Source organism: Galeopterus variegatus, unplaced genomic scaffold, assembly GCF_000696425.1.
Source record: "Galeopterus variegatus unplaced genomic scaffold, G_variegatus-3.0.2 Scaffold8267, whole genome shotgun sequence".
NCBI lineage: Eukaryota > Metazoa > Chordata > Mammalia > Dermoptera > Cynocephalidae > Galeopterus > Galeopterus variegatus.
In genome coordinates, this window is record NW_007734378.1 from 51,929 (window position 1) to 65,060 (window position 13,132).

Genomic DNA, 13,132 nt, shown 5'->3' on the forward strand with positions numbered 1-13,132 from the left:
AAAAAAAAAAAAAAAAAAGAAAAAAAAAAAAAAAAAAAAAAAAAGGAAGGAAGAAAGAAATCAATAGAAAGGTTGGAAAACAAGGTCAAGAAAATCTTCCAGAAAGAAAACAAAAGAGAAAGAAAAAATGAATGAGATTCAGAGAAAAATATAGGTCAAACATCTGTTTTAAGGGAGTTCCAGAAAGAAAAAAACAGAGAAAATAAAGGGGAAAAAGTTATCAAAGAAATAATACTAGAAAACTTCCCAGAGCTGAGGACCCTGTCTTCTGTTGGGCAATCTCAGTGCAATTTCAGGCCCCTGGGGATCAAGAGAGGACTGAAGCTCAGGAGGAAAAGCTGATCATGAATGATGCAACATGGCATTGGGCTTCTCCACAGCACACTAGATACCAGAAGACAACAACATTGCAATGGCTTCAAAACTCTGAAGGGACACTATTTTCAACATGGAATTCTGGACCCAGACAATCCAACTTCAACAGACTTGCAAACATGAGAGAACTCATGGAATGATTCTTCACTATATCTTCCTCAGAGAGTTAGTTGGGGATATGCTTCAGACAAAATTGAGGGTATAAACTCAGAAAGAGGAAAATGTGGGGCCCAGGAAACATTGACTACAATCCCAATGGGTGGCGAGGGGAAGTCATGGGACGGGCAAGACAAGGGTATGGGGTAAGGCCTTCCCTGGGGAAAAATGAAAGACCCAACAGAACCCCTGACGTGGGGAAGAGTAAGCCCATGAGGGTGGGAGATGGGACAAAAGAAAAAAAAAAAGTCAACTGTAAACCCCAGAAAAAACAAAAGGCCATGCAAGAGAGGGAAGGTCACTACAGTCACCCTGTGGTGAGGCACTGAAGAGTGTTTATGTGACTGGGGTTGGGAGACACTGGCTGTGAATTTAACTGTTGGCAGTGGGACAGCCATACTGGGGAGTGGCCAGAGAAGAATGGCCTGGAGTGGGAGCCTCAGAAATATGAAGGGGAAGAGGGACAACAGTTCCCTGGGCTACAAGGGACACTGGGGGCCAGGGCAGAGCAAGCCGATTCTCCAGACCAGCCTACCTGGCTGGTGCGGGTTTTAACCTTGCGCAAGACATCGTTGACCAAAATGTCATTGTTTTACAAAACAGCTGCATATTTGGCACTGGAATCTCAGAAAGAGATAAAGAAAAAGAAGAAAACAAAGTGTATCTTCCAGAAGGTAAAGACAACTGTGGGTTAGAAGCAGGTGTCTCTGAGGTGCAGGAGGAGAAAGAGGGACCGTGAGAGCTTGTAATGCACCTGGGTGCATGGCCCTGGGCATCTGGTGTCTGGATCAGGGACAAGGCCCTGAACACTGCCCTGAGGCCCTCTGCTCAGCCAACAGTGGTGAGGACACATCTGGGTCAGCCAGGACACTCTGGGCTCTGCAATCCAGACCCCTAAAGGGTGGCTTCTGGCCTAAAAGTCCAGCTCTGTGCTGGGGCCTTCCACTGCTGGCCAGGCACCACCTTGCCTCACCCAGCCTCAATGCCCCTCCACTCCCACGTGGCCCAGCCCCACACCCTGACGAGGCCCTGCCCCAGCCCCTCCTTGCACTTTGCCTGTTCCCCTCACACTTGCCACCTCCCCATTCACAGATCTGAGCTCCCCACGCCTGATCCAGGCCACACCCTGGGGGTTGGGCAGTCAAAACCTGGCAGGGGCCACCTTGCAATGAAGTCGGGTCTTCGGCCCTGACCTTGGCTGAGCGCAAACAGGCTTCTCTCAGCTTCTACGAGAGCCCCCAACACACTTCTGCAACCAAACCCAAGGCACGCAGGCAGGGGTGATGTGAATAAGTAATTGCTCTTTTATTAACGAGTGATAAATTATTCCTATATGATTGTGTGTGATAATTCTTCCTTATTTGAAATCAATTTGGGATGGAAATTGTTGGCGGCTTCTCACCCAAGAGGGTGGGAGGCCCAGGCGCCGCTGCCTTCTGGAAAAGGAGGTCAGTGTATTTCGGCTACTTCCTGAGGCTGACACTTCGGGAGCTCCTGTGGGCAGGGCGAGGGGAAGGGGGTCGGCTGCCCCGGGGGCACGGGGCTGGGCACACCCGGCCTCATTTCCTAAGCAACTCCTTCTGGGACGTGGGAGGGGTCAGCTCAGGCACCCAGCACAGCCTCTCCCACCCCCACACCCTCTGGAAGCTCCAAAAGAGGCCCAGCCCAGCCCACTGAGCCCAGGGCACAGACGCCCCCTGGGCTGAGGGAAGGCCAGGTGGGGGCGGAACCTCCAAACCCAAGACCATACTGGGGGCCACCACAGGCACCGGTGGCCATGGTGGGGTCATTGGGGGTCAGGGGACCATCCACAGGCCATGCTCCACTCATCCCCCCCATGTAACCCCCGAGGACTAGGACTGGGGCAGCCTGACCTTCCACCTCACAGAGGATACACCCAGCACCCAGCTGGCATCCCTGCCCAGGCAGTCCAGGCCTGGGTCAGACAGACCTGGTCCCCGACTTCAGGCCCCCAATTTCCAGCCCCCAATCCCCAGCCTCAGCCCGCTCAGGGCAGTGGCCCTTGGCCCAGGTCTCAGCGCCTCTTCCCATTAATGCATATTTAAAATCCTGCAACCCACCGGGCAACCAGCCAGCCAGTTGCCTCCCTCCCAGGCCAGGCCCACAGGAAGTCAGGCCCCGCCTGCCTGCTCCTCCAGAGCTGCGTCCCCGCCCCCATCGTGGCTGCAGCAGGCCAGCAAGACAGGGTCACCCCCAACCCCAGCCACTCGGCCCAACTGAAGGTGCTTCTGGGTCTGGGTCTCTCATCTGTGAAATGGGAGGGCAGGGTCCAGGGGAGCGCACTTTGGTGGGCCTGCTCCCAGGGTCCCCTTGACGGCCCTCCACCTTCCATCCACTGCCAGGGTGCCCATTGCACCGCACGCCCTCGCTGGCCACCTTAGCGGGCCTCCGCATGGCTCGTTTCCGTTGGTCGGCCCGCTGGGCTGTGGGCTCTAAAGGGGCAGGGCCATGGCTAGTGACCAGCACACGGGAGGTGCTCCGTAAGTGTTTGTCACGTGAATGCAGTAAGTGCCCACCACTAGAGGCAAGCGGTAGGCTTTGTGCAATCCCCTTTGCACAGCTGTGGAGATGGCATTCCCTGAGGATGTCCAGCCCTGGGAGAGTCTCTGCCCATAAGCCCATGGGCACTGATGTTCCCCATGGAGGGGCGAAGGGAAGTTTCTCCTCTGTAGGGTGAGGGTGGGGAATGCGGTGTAAATGAGCCATGGAGGCTGGGAGCATGCAGGCCTGCAGCTCTTCCCTCCCCAACTAGAGCAACCGCTTCACCCCACCCCCCAGCCGCCAGGGCCCTCATCACAGCCCAGACCCGGAGGCAGTGTGATGAAGATGGTCATGCCACATCAGCTTCCCTGTGATATGGAGCCCAGGCATCCCTGGGCACCCCACCTCCCAGAGCTCCGTGACTGTAAGTGACAGTGACAGCACTCCCAGGTGGGGTGGTCAGAGTGGCTTCCTGGAGGAGGCAATGCCTCATCTGGGAGGGGGAAGCAGAGGTGTTGCCACCACGTGCCAAGGCTGGGAGTCGAGGGGCCAGGAGGGTGGTGCTGGGACTGCTGGAGCCTCAGATATCCAGGCCACCTGCCTCTGGGGTCCCTGGCTGTGACAGAAGTCCTGGTGGATACGGCAGGAGTTGGGCAGGCCACGTGTCAGGGAGGGCTTCATAGAGGTATTGACGCCCCACCCCACCTGCCTTGGGCCACCCAGGGGCTGGGCCGCCACACCAGCAGCGGGTGAAGAATGGAGTCCATTAGGGCCACCATCTGTCTCAGCCGTGACGGGTCCTCTCAGTGACATCCGGTAGCTATGTAGATAGAATATCTTTATGGGGAGAGTTTTTCTTTTGCCAATTTTCAAACAGGAAGCCAGACACTTGTCACACCTGTCCCTGTGTCAGCCTCTGCCTGACATAAATTGGGGCCGAGGCAGGGAGATGAAAGACAGCCTGGACACGGCCTGGTGTGCAGGGGCCACGTGTCAGGCCTCAGAGCACAAAGAGCCATGGCCAGGCCTCCCGCTGGGGCCGAGGGGGCTCATCCCCCGTCCACCTCCGCAGCCTCCACCCCTCCCTCCAGGCCTGAGATCCCCAAGCCCCTCCCTCCACTTGGCCCCCACAAGTTCCTCACCTGCCCTCTATCTCCCTCCCCCCTGCCCAGGGCTGGCCTGCACCCACAGAACCACCCCACCCACTTCACACGGAGCAGTGGGATGTCCCACAGCCTTGGGCCTTCTGCTCTGGGGACTTCAGCTGCCAGGAGCCCCTCCCTCTTGTCCAGCAGCCCCAGCCCTCTTTAAGTCCTGGGACCAGTGTAGCCTCAGTGGGGGTACAATGCGGGGGGGAGTGCAGGCCTCAGGTCCACACCCCACTGCTGGCACCCATGCTAGCACTTCTCTCTCCTGATGACCACATGGGCTTTGGGTTGTCTTCCTGGGACATGGGGGGCCTTGGGAACAGAGCATGTCACAAGAATCTCAGGGTCCCCAGCTGCCCAACATGGGGCTGGCCTGGAACTGATGCCAGGAAGAATTTGCCAAGAGAATGAAGGGAAAAGCGCATGACCCCAGGGGTCTCCCCACAGTGGGGCCCACCCAGGGCTCCCCTTCTTCCCTGTGTGTGTCTTGGTGCCCACTAACCCTGCCAAGGTTGGTGAGGGGAGGGCTCTCCTCAGGAGATGCTTCGAGTTTACCTGCCAGGTTATGCACAGCCCCCAAGGCCCCTGCCACTGGGGCAGGGGATGCTCCCATTGGGGGAAACAATGAACAGTCCCATTGCTTCCTCGGATGGCGCTGGGGGTCTCATCTGAGCTCCCAAGGTGACCCAAGATGCCAGTCCTGCCAGGCTCACCTACTACCTCCTCACACGCCCTCAACCCTCAGGAGGCCCCATGGAGCCTTGGGGGACACAGGCTGGGCAGGGTGTGACCATCCAGTTCTGTGTTCTGTGAGGATGAGGGAGCTGGATGTGTCCAGGGAAAGCCGGGAGGCCTCAACCAGGGAGGACGGAAGGAAGCAGAGCGAGTGTGTGGGAGGGAGGCTGGCAGGGCTCCGTGAAGTGGGGAGCACCAGGGCCCGCTCCCAGGTTCCGGGCCGGGTGCAGTGTGGAGGTAGGGGGGCCTGGAGGACCAGGTGAGGCCCATCCTGCATTACTTGGGCTGCCCTGTGGCCCTCCGGCACTGTCATCCTTACGGTTGGCCAGGCCTGCGCCAGCAGCATTCCTCAGTCCCTGCCAGCTGGCCTTTCTGCTGGATTCTGTTTCCAGCCACATCTTCCAGGGCAGAAGGTGCTTCTGGGGTTGAGGCCACACACAGGGGGCAGGTGGCCCAATCTCCCACTGCCTGGACACTGCCCTGCTACAGCTGGGGACGCTGCCCAAGGAGCAGAGGCAGCCCCTCCGACTGCACCGAGAAGCTGGCACAAAGCGAGTGGTGGGACAGAGGACTGCAAATTTCCTTCTAAGTCAGTGTGAAGTTCCTGTGGCTGGGCTCCTGCCTGGGGGCCAAACTGGGCCTCAGGCTTCTCACTGAGAAGTGGAGACCCTCCCACGTGGGCCCCGGCCTGCCCTCCAGACCCCCGAGCTGCCAGCCCTGCCTGGGGTCTGCCACGCCTCTCAGCCCCTCTGACACTTGGGCTCTCCACGGTATGAACTAATGTGTCTCTGCCTCCCTCTGAATGGCTGATGAGGACCCTCATGGCACAAGGACTGACAGGGGAGGGGCAGCCCCAGACAGGGGCTCTTCCTCTTGGTCCCCCATCGCTCGCCAAGTCTCCGGCTCCAGGGAGCACAGTGGGGCCCAAACACCCATCCCCACTGCCGGCCTCGGTTCCACCCTGGATCCACTGAGGGCAGGCAGGGTGGGAAGTCCCATCTCCCACTGAGGGCCCCCGAGCCCTACATGAGACTCTATGTCCACAGCAAATTCCAGCCCAGGGCATGAAGGGGTGGGGGAAGGTCCTGGCCTGGATGGGAAGGGCCCGGGAGCCAGCCAGCTTGTCCGAGTCAAGCTCCCACACAGCCAGGCCTGTGGGCAGCACTCACCACTGACTCCAGCTGCACGACACCCACGTGCGGGCAGGGAAGCTCAGAGGGTGAGTGGCTTGCGCAGGTACATGGCTCGCTCTGGAGCCCCCAGCACAGCAACCCTCTTGCAGCCATCTTAGCCAACTGGTCTGCACGTGACAGCCAGCCCTGAGGGCCACAAGCTCTGGCATCACCCGGAGCTGCTGCCCAGGCACTGCTCACGCCGATGAGATGCTCCTCCTCACTAGTGCCAGCTACTTCTGGGCCCCTCCCTCCACAAGGCGCTGCTGGTGCGGCAGCCCCACCATTCATGGCTCCCTGCACCCTCCTGGGCTGTTGGGGGATGTGGAGGTGGAGAGATGGACAGGGGGATCTCCCAGCAAGGACGGAAGAGACAGTTCCTACATGAGACCCTCTGGCCCACGCCCTGGAAACGAGGGACTAAGGCTTCATCTAGGGGCAGCCACGGGAGAGTTTAGGTGGGAGGGGCCTGGCTAGAATGTGTCCTAAGAACACCTCGGAGCCTGGATGGAGGATGAGATGGAAGGCAGGGAGCCTGGGGCATCGGTGGCACGGGCCTAGGAGGGGCGCTGGTCAGAGGCAGGCCTTCAGTGAGGAATAAAAGGGGATGGACAGGGAGAGGGTCAGACTTGACGTTGGACTTGCCTTTGGGGATGGGTAGAGGGAGGAGACCAGGACCCTGGGCATGGATGTCGGGTACAGAGGATGCAATACCATCTGGGGGTCCTGGGACGCCCAGTGGAGGGGGGCTGCATGTGCAGGGGAGACGTGGAGCTGCTGGGGGGGCAGGCTGGGTAGACAGAGACCCCTTATCAGCTGCACAGGCCCCGCACACAGCAGGGAGGCAGTCATTGTTCGCTGACTAACTTCCCGGCCCTGAGAGCCAGTGCAGAGCTCCGTGACAGGCCAGGCTGAGGCTTTGAACTGGATGTGGTGTGGGGGTGGGTTGGGGGTGAGGCTGAGGATTCCCAGCAACCTTGAACAATTCACCTTCCACGTCCACCTTTTACTGAGCACCTGCTGTGGGAGAGGCTTGCTCCACAGGACATCACAAGCCAGCCCCCAACTCTGGCCCTGCACTTAGCCCACACCCACCTCCTCAGAGTCCCACATCCCCCCCACATGCTGAGGACTCCTAGCATTTTCCCATCCACGAGGGCACCGAGCCGGGAACAGCACCTCTGGTCAACAGCCGCAGCTTACAGACAAGGCCTCTGGTGACCAGGGAAGGGTGGCACTGCCCAAGGTCACACAGCGAACCTGCACCGCACAAGCTGATCCTATGGCTGCCCAGACTCAGGGGGGAGGGGGGACTTCTGGCAGGTCCCTGAGCTGGCCCCATCTGGGCCCTGGCAGGAGGGGAATAAAGGCAACATCACAACAAGGTCACAATGGCTGGGACAAATCTACAGCACTGGGGACCCAGGCACGCAAGGGGCAATCCGAGTGGGCTCCTGGGAAGAGGTGAAGGGCCTGGAGACCCACCCTGGCCTAAGCCAGTCTGCACTCCAGCCTGCTCGGCCCCACCCCCTTCCTCGACGGGGCCCCTCGCCCAGCTTCAGCCTTGGCCTGACATTTCCCGTGACATTTGCTGCAAAGAAATAGAGTCATAAATCCAAAGGTTAAATTTGCACATTGCCTCACTGCTGGGGAGAAGCTGTGGTCCCTACACCCACTAGGGGCCCCGTGGGTGCAGGGTTTGTGTGGGATGGCCAACCCATCCCAGGGCCCTTACCGGGGGCCCAAAGATGCCCCCATTTGGCCCTTTGAGGGACCTTAGCCATTGTTTCCCAAAACGTGTTCCTGGGTACACCAGGCCCTAAAGCATGTGCATAGGGTGCTTGTCAGACAGGGCACTGCTCACTCCAGAACCAAGGCTCTGAGACGCCCTGTGGTAAAGGAGCTCCATCAGCACCATTTAACCCAGCCAGTCCCAAATTTGACCACAAAACCTTTGTTTTTTTTTTAAAAAAAAGATGACCGGTAAGGGAATCTTAACCCTTGACTTGGTGTTGTCAGCACTACGCTCACCCAGTGAACTAACCGGCCATCCCTATATAGGGATCCGAACCCATGGCCTTGGTGTTGTCAGCACCACACTCAGCCAGTGAGCTAACTGGCCATCCCTATATGGGATCCGAACCCGGGGGCTTGTTGTTATCAGCACCGCACTCTCCCGAGTGAGCCATGGGCCAGCCCAGAGACTTACTTTCATTTTATGTTTTTTTGTTTGTTTGTTTGTTTAAGGACTCAACCCATCAGAAAAATACCACCTATTTCAAATCAGCACCACATTCTCCCAAGTGAGCCACAGGCTGGCCCTACCACCACAAAACCTTTGTTTGATACCCACAACATTTGGTGGAACTTCAAATCCACAGAGTGTGATGTGTGATGGCCAGTTAAGAATGCCAGGGTGCTGATCAGACAGCTGAGGACACCACTGAGGCACTGGGCAGGCTGCTCTCAGCAAAGCTGGGTCAGCTCCTAACACCCCCATGTCCCAGATCAGCCCAGCTCCACATGTCAAGGCTCCGAATATTGCTCATGGCCTGCCAGGCCTGCATGAGCCAACATGGGGGTCCCAAGTCTCTGCCTGCTCAGCACCTCCCTGAGGCCACTCCAGGGGGTCTGCTAGCAGCCCCTGCCTTTCAGCTCCACCTCCTGGGTCTGACTGTCCTTGTGAGGGTCCTCAGGGGCCATGGGCCATCTCCATCAAATGGGACACAGCTGTGGGAAGGTGCAACCATCACCCATTCTCCACCCTCCCCCAGCAGGGCCAAGCAGTGGGGCCCGTGCAGAGATGGGGAGAACCATCTGTCAACACAGTGGGCAAGGCCGGAGGCTGCGTGAAGGGGGCAGGAGAGAGGCGGGCCCCTAGTACCTGGAGCACAAACAGCCATCCTCAGAGTGGAATCCTGGTCAGAAGCAGATTCCACTCCCTATGACCCCTCACCTGGCTGGCCGACATTTGTAAAAGGCCTCAGTGGGGCTGGAAGGGGAATGGGATTGGGCCCGCCGCCTTGGCATCCCTGGAAGTCTGCCCAAGTGTCAGGGGAGGGGGTCCTGACCACCCACTGGACCTGGTGGGTGGGTCCCTCTGCTGAGGACAGGCTACATCTCCCAGCATCCAGCAACACGACTGCGGGCAGCGAGAGAGGTCAAGGCAGGTTTGGATAAATCAATTATGGTGCATTCTCAGGAAGGGATTCCACGCACACCAGTCAGGCCATGATGCACAAGAATAGTTCCCGAAGTGCAAAGTGTTTAAAACACAGTGACAAAAGAAGAAACTGCAGCACAAAGCACCTGGTGTGGTGGGACCCAGCTGGGCTTATGGGTTCTAGGGATAGTGCAGGGAGATGCAGGGGGTGGGACAGCATGCCCACCCCTCCAGCCGGGCTTCCATGGCTGCTCTGGGACCACCGGTTCTTCAAAGCATTTAATCCTGGAAAGGCTTGATGGCAAGGGTCACACCCCTTCATCTGCTGGGCTCAGAGCAGGATCTAGCAGACCAGCAATGAACAAATGAAGGAGTGAGTGAGTGAATGGATGGGTGTGAGCAAGCACAGCATCTGGGATCTGGCTGCCAGGAGAGCACCGGCGACCTTGGCTGGGGAGTGGGTGCAGCCAGGCCACAGGTCAGGGACACCGAGGAGTGCAGAGGCTGGAGAGCCAGGTGGGGCAGCCAGGCCTGCTCTACGGACCTTGAAGCCCAGGCCCTGGGTGGCCACAGAGGGTCAGGCAGCCCTGCCTGGGGGTCAGAGGTCAGGGCTCACCAGGGAGGCAGGGTTGGGGCAGCATGAACTCCATTGGCCAGGCACAGCCGAGGCCAGGAGCCCTAGGTAACCCTGCAATGGGGTCCGGGTAGGGACCACTTACTCACACCCCCCTGCAACACACACTCCCACACATTCGTTCTCTCATTTGACACATTATCGTGGAGCTTGTGCTTCCTTCTCCTGACCCCTTTCCCGGATGCACAGACTGAGGCTCTCGGGGAGTCTTCCAGGCCGCAGGCCTAGGACAGCAGGAGGGCTGCCTCTGCCTCCCACCATCCTGGCCTCCACCTGCCAGGCCCCTCCTGGTGCTGTACCAGCTGCCACGGATTCAAGGCGGGGGCAGGGAGTAAGGAAGGGATGGCACCAGGGGCTGCACTGTCCTTAGGCAGCCGAGGGAGGGTGAGGCCAGGGCCCAGACAGTGTGGGGAAGGCACAGCCCACACACCCTGCCCCTCGAAGACAATCTGTCACTTGCAACAACAGCAAACAAACCCAGGACCTTCCATGGGCCACGGGCCAGCCCCCATCCTCCCACGACAGCAGGACATTTCCCCACCTTCCAGGGCCCCAGCCCATCCTTGTGGTGGGGGATCCTCTACAGACCCTCCACAAGCCCTCTTGCTGATGTGACTGGCTGAGCCAGACTCCACTCCTTCAGTCCTCTCCCCTGCCTCTCGCTCCACGACCACAGGAAGAGGACCAATCCTGACAAAAGGACCTCAGCATAGGGAAACTGAGGCTCAGAGATTCTGTAGGCCCCTGATTGGGAAGGGGCAAAGTGAGGCTGCAGCTGCAGCTTGGGAAACTTCTCCCAGTGCCTTCTCAATCTCCCTGCCCCTCCAGCCGCCCACCTCCCAGCCCTTCTCACCTGGGCCCTCTGCCGAGGTGCCTGATGCTATGAGCTTTTATTGCCTCAAATGGGTAGGAGGCAGGGGCCCGTTGGCAATGCAAGGGTTCCTGGAGGACCCCCACTGACGGAGGGTGGAGGGGAGGTGTTTGGGGCATTTTGAAGGCAGAAGCACCAGGCTCAGAACTCCACAGGCAAAGCTGGGCTGACTCCACCGGGCCTCGGTCTTGAAGTGCCCCCAACAACCCCTGATTAACGGCCCATGCCACAGGTGAGGAAGACTGAGGCATGGAGAGGTGAGCTGTCACACCCAAGCTCACACTGCCAGTGAGTGGCTGAGCCTGGACCCAAATCCAAGCCATTGTTCTCCCGCCACACCGCACCACACCCAGGAACCCGCCATGTGAGCGCCCCTCTGCCAGGTGGAGTCTGGGTGCTGACCACCACCTGCTTGGCCCCTGGCATGGGAGCTCGCTTCTTCCTCACCCCAGGTGGCACAGGAGAGGAATAGCACCCACTTTATAGATGGGAAGACTGATGCTTAGAAAAGGGAGCAGCCAGCCCTACTGCCTGTCTCATCGTGGGGGCCATCCTCTTGCTCGCCTTTCTGTTAGCGTGTTTCACCCCCACACAACCTACAAAGATGAACTGCTTGTCCCCATTCCGCAGGCAAGGGCCCTGGTGGTAGCTGGGGGGAGCAGGTGGTGTGGCCCCGCCTCAGGGAACCCCATCCCCAGGTCCTCCTCACCACAGTGTGAGTGGGTCACCAGTACCCTTTCCCATCACCCTTAATCAGCTCGGCGCCCATCTGCTCAGCACCCCACGCAACACCTGAAGCAGGTGAGACCACCACGGAACGCCTCACCAAGAAAGTCCGCACCATGGAGAAACTGAGGTGCCAGAGGCAAGTCCTCCCTGAAGTCACACTGGGTCAGCTGCTCGAGTCGGCCGAGCTGCCCAGGGTCTGGCCTGTTTGTCACTTGCTGACCTCAGGGTTTGAAATGGGACTTTCCTGTCCACCATTAGCTACAATGGCACCTGTCACCCTGGGCTGGGGGCACTGAAAAAGCCCCAAACACACATTCCCAGGGCCTCTGCTCTAGATTCAGGAAGAACACAGCCACAGCCCACCTGGGCACATAGCGGGCACCCATACCTGGAGGCAAAGAGATGCATGCTGATGTGCCCTGAAGCACACATGGTCATGTGTACAGACACACACATGCAGATGCATACCAAGTCACACACACACACACACATACACACATGCACACACAGTCCTGAGGGGCTGTGAAGGGGAGACTCCTAGGACTTGGGGGTAGGCAGACAGAGGTGGGGCTGAGGGTTGCTGGCCCCTCTGTCTGTGGGCCTGGCTACCCAAAGCCTCCCCCGCAACACATGAACATGTGGGTGTGGGAGTGGGTCCCACTAAGGAGCCCCAGCATGTACCAAGCATGAAGACCACAGAAGGCATGCTGTGTGCATGCGTGTGTGGCCGTGGGCGTGCAGGCGGGGGTGAGGACACTGATGTGCAACCTCAGAATCCATGTGTGCACCCAAAGTGTTTATGCATGTGCATACCCACAGTGTTTGTGTCTGCGCACACTGAGGTGCCCTTAGAATGTGTGCACATGCGGCGTGCAAGTGTACATCCCATGTCTACACGTGCACGTGCAACGAAACGTGTGTGCAGCCTGCAGCACCGTGGACATCAGCAGGGCAGCCCAAGTGGGCAACTGGGGAGTACCCTCCAAGCAGGGTATGACTAACCTACACGGAGCCCACTCTCCCTTGCACCCACTTCAGGGACCTCACACAAGGTGGGGGGAGGGGTCCCACGAGGGCTTCCACGGAGGCGGAGGCGACGTTCCAGCCCCACTGTCCCTCTTGCCCCCAGCTGAGTCCCGCAGGGGCACTCAGGCTGCGGATAGGGGGGAGTTGCTGCCTCTTCTCATCACCCGCCCTGGGGGGGGGGGGGTGGGCAGCGCTGGGACAGCCCCGTCCCCCACGCCCTCTACTGCGGCCAACGCCCCCATTCATCCTGCTGCGTCCTGACCCCAGAGAAACGGGAGGTTCAGAGCTGAGTCCTCGGGTCGGGAGTGGAGGCGGCCCGATACCTCCACCCCCGCTCGGTACCCACGTTGCTGCAAACCCCGCTCATTAACCCCTTCACGGCCGGGGCGCTCCGAAGCTGGACCCCGCCCTTCCAGTCGGCGGCCCCCACCCCCGACCTGGCTCAGCATCGGGGACCCCCTAACCTGCCGCCCCCGGTCCAGCTGTCGCCGTCAACTTTCTCGGGAAGCCGTAACTTTTCCTGCTGCCGCCGGCTCCGCCCTCCCGGGGCCCGGACGCCCGCGGCCCCAGCCCGGCGCGGCACTGCGGTGGCCCTCCGGGCCGCCCTGCGACCCTTCCCCA

General features: G+C 59.4%; 1 protein-coding gene across 1 annotated transcript in view; it reads right to left on the bottom strand.

Moving 5' to 3' along the window:
• RTN4R (reticulon 4 receptor) overlaps positions 1 to 13,132 on the bottom strand; it is a 39,540-nt gene that overhangs the window by 10,609 nt on the left and 15,799 nt on the right. Inside the window, exons 2-5 of the mRNA XM_008592749.1 lie at positions 12,976 to 13,124; positions 12,533 to 12,680; positions 5,197 to 5,335; positions 2,836 to 2,984 (exon numbers count right to left, since the gene is read on the bottom strand). Coding sequence (XP_008590971.1) covers positions 2,836 to 2,984; positions 5,197 to 5,335; positions 12,533 to 12,680; positions 12,976 to 13,124 — 585 coding nt within the window. The remainder of the gene's footprint in view (positions 1 to 2,835; positions 2,985 to 5,196; positions 5,336 to 12,532; positions 12,681 to 12,975; positions 13,125 to 13,132) is intronic.